At 46.1% G+C, this 4,917-nt stretch overlaps 1 protein-coding gene across 2 annotated transcripts; it reads left to right on the forward strand.

Moving 5' to 3' along the window:
- Positions 1 to 973: 973 nt before the first annotated feature.
- On the forward strand, positions 974 to 4,367 carry LOC123123625 (tRNA:m(4)X modification enzyme TRM13). 2 transcript variants are annotated; one of them, XM_044544161.1, is made up of 9 exons: positions 974 to 1,247; positions 1,317 to 1,391; positions 1,475 to 1,774; positions 1,878 to 2,115; positions 2,606 to 2,663; positions 2,870 to 2,956; positions 3,066 to 3,197; positions 3,370 to 3,508; positions 3,914 to 4,367. In XM_044544161.1, exons 1-9 carry the CDS (start codon positions 1,123 to 1,125, stop codon positions 4,140 to 4,142), a joined length of 1,383 nt encoding a protein of 460 aa, XP_044400096.1. In that variant the 5' UTR covers positions 974 to 1,122; the 3' UTR covers positions 4,143 to 4,367. The 2 variants fall into 2 exon arrangements, with proteins under 2 accessions (XP_044400096.1, XP_044400098.1); XM_044544163.1 differs by having other exon boundaries at positions 983 to 1,247; positions 3,920 to 4,367.
- The last annotated feature ends 550 nt before the right edge of the window (positions 4,368 to 4,917 follow it).

Here is a 4,917-nt window from a genome sequence, read left to right on the forward strand (position 1 = left end):
CCCTACGGGTTCGGGAATCATGCAGACATGACCGAGACATCTCTCCGGCCAATAACCAACAGCGGGATCTGGATACCCATGTTGGCTCCACACATGTTCCACGATGATCTCATCGGATGAACCACGATGTCGAGGATTCAATCAATCCCGTATACAATTCCCTTTGTCAATCGGTACGTTACTTGCCCGAGATTCGATCGTCGGTATCCCAATACCTCGTTCAATCTCGTTACCGGCAAGTCACTTTACTCGTTGCGTAATGCATGATCCCGTGACTAACTGCTTAGACACATTGAGCTCATTATGACGATGCATTACCGAGTGGGCCCAGAGATACCTCTCCGTCACACAGAGTGACAAATCCCAGTCTCGATTCGTGCCAACCCAACCGACACTTTCGGAGATACCCGTGGTGCACCTTTATAGCCACCCAGTTACGTTGTGACGTTTGGCACACCCAAAGCATTCCTACGGTATCCGGGAGTTGCACAATCTCATGGTCTAAGGAAAAGATACTTGACATTAGAAAAGCTTTAGCAGACGAACTACACGATCTTGTGCTATGCTTAGGATTGGGTCTTGTCCATCACATCATTCTTCTAATGATGTGATCCTAATGCCCATGGTTAGGAAACCGTAACCATCTATTGATTAACGAGCTAGTCAACTAGAGGCTCACTAGGGACACGTTGAGGTCTATGTATCCACACATGTATTATGATTTTCGGATAACACAATTATAGCATGAACAATAGACAATTATCATGAACAAGAAAATATAATAATAACCATTTTATTATTGCCTCTAGGGCATATATTTCCAACAAGAAGACCACACTGGCCTTCAGCAATAAACGAGGCATGGTCCATGGCAGTAAGATACCCATAGTGGGGGTTCCTCTGAATATATCTATCCCTCCTAGCTAAAGAAAAAGTGAAGGAAGGAGGGAGGAAGGAAAAGTGAAGCTTGCATCCAAGCCCAAAATCCGTCCACGCCTGTCAGAATTAACCGGGCTTACTGGGCCGCGCACGCGTGCCGATCCTTCAGCGAGGCCCTCCTGCTGCGTTCTCAGCAGGTTGGATTTCTCCCTTCCCACTCCGCCGCCGCCGCCGCCGCCAGCGATGGACCGCCCTCCGGCGAACGGCGTACCGGCGCCGCAGCCTCCGCCACCTCCCCCGGGCCGCTGCCACTTCTGGCTCCCCAACAAGCGACGCCACTGCGCCAATTCCCACCTCTCATCTTCCCAGTAAGTAACTCCAGCTAACCTCCCACATATCCCCCCTTGACCTGTGCTCACCACCACCCTACTGCTCAGGTACTGCGGGAACCACTCACCGGAGTCCTCCTCTGACTCGCGCCGCCGCGTCCCCTGCCCGGTCGACCCCTCCCAGTAAGCCCCCTGTACCACTCCCCCAGGTAGCTCCAGCGCCACCACTCTTCTCCTATCCGCTGATTTCATTTTCCCCTGTGCAGCACGGTGTTCGAGGAGAACCTGGAGGCCCACGTCGGCAAGTGCCCCTTCAGGAAGCATGCCGACGCGCTGGCCGCGCAGCCGTACTACTCCAAGGGCATCAACTCCGGCGGGGGAGAGGCCGGTGTCGCCGCGGTCACCTCCGCCGCCAAGCGCGCCTCCGTGCACAAGCTCTCAGAGGAGGAGTTCTGGGCCTTGGTTGCGAAGATCCGGTCGGCGCATACGGCAGCGGCCGTCCAAATGCGCGAGTCCTACATCGCCCCGGATGCCTGTGATAAGTGGATGAAGGGACAAGTTGATAGGTGGGTGCTTTGGCAATGGCAGTTTGAGGGGGTTGCGATAATTTTTGTAGTGCTTTGGTTCCTGTGAGACTTCAGGAGTGATTTATGTTGGCGCTTTGGATAGGAAGGTGCCGTATCAGGAGAAGCACGTTGTGCAGCAGGTGTCGATCGTGGGGAACATGGAGACATTTGGTTTGCTGCCCAGGGGAGGTGCTGAGGATGCAATGAAGGAGATAGCAGTGAAGACTGCTCCGGCAGTTGTTGAATTTGGTGCTGGGAGGGGTTACTTGACTCAGATGTTGGCAGACTGTTATGGGATCAAGAATATCTTCTTGGTCGAGAGACGATCGTACAAGCTCAAGGTCAGCTTATGTGCACAAACAACCTCGTTTTGGGGATTAGCTTACAACTTTACATTATGTTCATTGATGATACCTGTTAGTTACCCCATTTTTGCTGAATGCAACTTAATTTTCGTGTCAAACTTTGCAACCATATAGCTTATTTTTCGGCCTAGTTAGCTCCTCAAGATTCAATATCTAGCGGATTTGCCATTGTTAATTTGAAGGCGCTCAAAACTTGAATGTAATGGCTGATCTTTTGTGCCATAGTTGTACGAAGACCATCTCAGATTGCTTGAAGTAAATTTTGAAGCATTCTGGCATGCTGCTAGATATAGAAAATATGATGTTCATGAAACAAACAAAAAAAATTCTGGCAGTCAAACAACTTGTTCTGTTAAACCTAATTTCACCAGGACCATTCCTTTTTTTTTTTTTGAGCAACTCAGGATTAGTTCTTTCACTTCCTCGTTAACTGTTGTCCTGTCTTCCTTTTCTCTCTAATTTGTAGGCTGATCGAAGTTTAAGGCAAAATGAGGGTGTTAAATTGGAGCGTTTGAGGATAGATAGTAAGATTTCTTTTCTTTCTTTATTGCACAGTTGACAGGGGCATCTGGGTACCTTGCGAGCGCCTTTGGGCGCTCAGTATTTTACCTGTGCATTTGCTCATGTATTTGCATCCTGTGCATTTGCTCATGTATTTGTGTGCTGAAGTTATGCTTTTGCAAACCAAAGTTGTCATACACTAATGTTTTCTACTTTGATATGAATGCAGTTGAGGATTTGAACCTGCATGGAGTAAAAGCGTTGAGTGGAAGTCCGTATCTAGCAATCGGAAAACATCTATGTGGGCCTGCAACAGGTGATTCCTGCATTTGTAAACAATGCAATGTTCCATGTATAGGTGTACTGATACAGAAGTGCGTGAGGCTAGCTGAATGTTCCTGAGAAACCTTTTATTTCCTCCACAGATATGACCATAATGTGCTGTCTTCATGAACTACACAATCGTACAGAAGAGAAAGGCCACGACAAGCATCAGCTCCGGGGCCTTGCTTTAGCCACCTGCTGCCACCATCTTTGCCAATGGAAGCATTATGCAAGTAATTACAGCTTGCCAAGCCTTGCAGCAAATTCTGTTTGGGATATATCATGCCACTTACTGCTTAGTTGCATGTATAATACTAACAAAGTCTGTTATATACTCAATACTTTGGAAGGTATATTAAAGCTGTTTGAATTGCTTTGAAGAGAATCATATTTTTGTGATTGCAGATAAAGCTTTCCTCTCTCGACTAGGGATTGTGGAGGAAGAGTTCCATGCCATGACATGGTTTAGCAGTTGGGCTGTGGATGGTGACCACAGCTCCCATGACTCTTTGGACTCTGAAGACACATCTTCTGAAGTAATCAGGTAAGAAATCATTAAACAAGTGTCAACTAAGCCTTAACTCTGCTACGAGTTGCTATAACTGTAGAAGACCTTCTGTTAGAATCTTGTTAGGACCTTTATTATCACCCTCGTGGCTAGCGAAAGTTTTAACTCGTCATTCATTTCTGAAGTGAAATAAGGAATCATTAGAACAAGTCTCAACTAAATAAGTCTTCTTAACTCTGCCCTACAGTTTGCTAATTGCAAAATATCTAGATCTTTAACACCCTTGTATTACATCTTTACTAGCAAAAGTTTAAACTTACAACATTGCAAAAAAAATTAAAAAAGTCCGCACCATTCATTCTGGAACACTGGAACCTCGGCACAATTAATGGTCCCACCGAAAGCTTGCTATGTTTCTAACACCGCGTTTTATTGGACAAGGAACAGAGGAACCGAGAAGCCTGATCCGGAGATTGTCGGAGTCGAGAGGATCATCCGCGGTATACCGGGTGTGGAGAGGAGCGCACTGGGATTCATGTGCAAAGATATCATTGACACCGGGAGGATGCTATGGCTTAGATCCAAGGGTCTAGATGCAGACCTCGTAAGCTACGTTCCATCAGATGTTTCGCCGGAGAACCATTTGCTCATGGCCAAGTGTAGGTCTTGATGGGGTTAAGCAATTTGTTTCTCAACCCTGAGAAACTTGGGAGAATTTTGTTGTAAAACGCTTTGTGTTTACAAGAATAGCCATCAGGATTCTGGACTCTGAAACGAAAGGGTTTGGTGAGAAAAATACTGCCATGACCCTCCAGATTTCGGACGATGGAACTCAAGAGTGTGTATCACAGTGTGATCTTTAGGACAGTTTATGCATGGATTCATGTTTTACTCACACACACAGAGATACAAAAGCAGAGTCACACAACATATCACATGAAACTGTAGTACCAATAAGTCACACAACATATCACACGAAACTGTAGTACCAATAAGTCACACAACATATCACATGAAACTGTAGTACCATATATGTTGTGTGACTCAGTGATTTGGTGTATGGCGTGGAGCCAATGCGAACCTGTTCTATCTCACAAATTTTAACAACAGAAAATGCTGCTAGATCAGGCGAACCAACAAAGCTGCCAAAAGGTCTGTTCCTAGACAAAAATGACGTAGAAAATATAATAAGTTAACAACTCCCAGCTTCAGGGACTCCAGACACAATTAACACTTTAACAGAGAATACTAAGGTGAAGTAGCCATCAAACTTTCCATCTCACACGGTAGATCACATCTCATAAAATCAGTATAACAAAATTAACTTCTTGTTGCTCCGCTCTCCACTGCCGCCTCAAATTGCTTGCCGCCGGATGGATCCCACTCCACGGCAATCTCTCTGCGGAGAATCTGTAAAACTTGTGTCTCTCCTTTGTATATCTCAG

Source organism: Triticum aestivum, chromosome 5D, assembly GCF_018294505.1.
Source record: "Triticum aestivum cultivar Chinese Spring chromosome 5D, IWGSC CS RefSeq v2.1, whole genome shotgun sequence".
In the NCBI taxonomy this organism is placed as follows: Eukaryota; Viridiplantae; Streptophyta; class Magnoliopsida; order Poales; family Poaceae; genus Triticum; species Triticum aestivum.

What these genes read in the sequence shown, in the direction of transcription:
- LOC123123625 (XM_044544161.1), top strand. Translation starts at nt 1,123, where the DNA reads ATGGACCGCCCTCCGGCGAACGGCGTACCGGCGCCGCAGCCTCCGCCA. An exon ending in TCCCACCTCTCATCTTCCCA is followed by an intron (nt 1,248 to 1,316) that starts GTAAGTAACTCC and finishes CCTACTGCTCAG; the next exon opens with GTACTGCGGGAACCACTCAC. An exon ending in ATGAAGGGACAAGTTGATAG is followed by an intron (nt 1,775 to 1,877) that starts GTGGGTGCTTTG and finishes CGCTTTGGATAG; the next exon opens with GAAGGTGCCGTATCAGGAGA.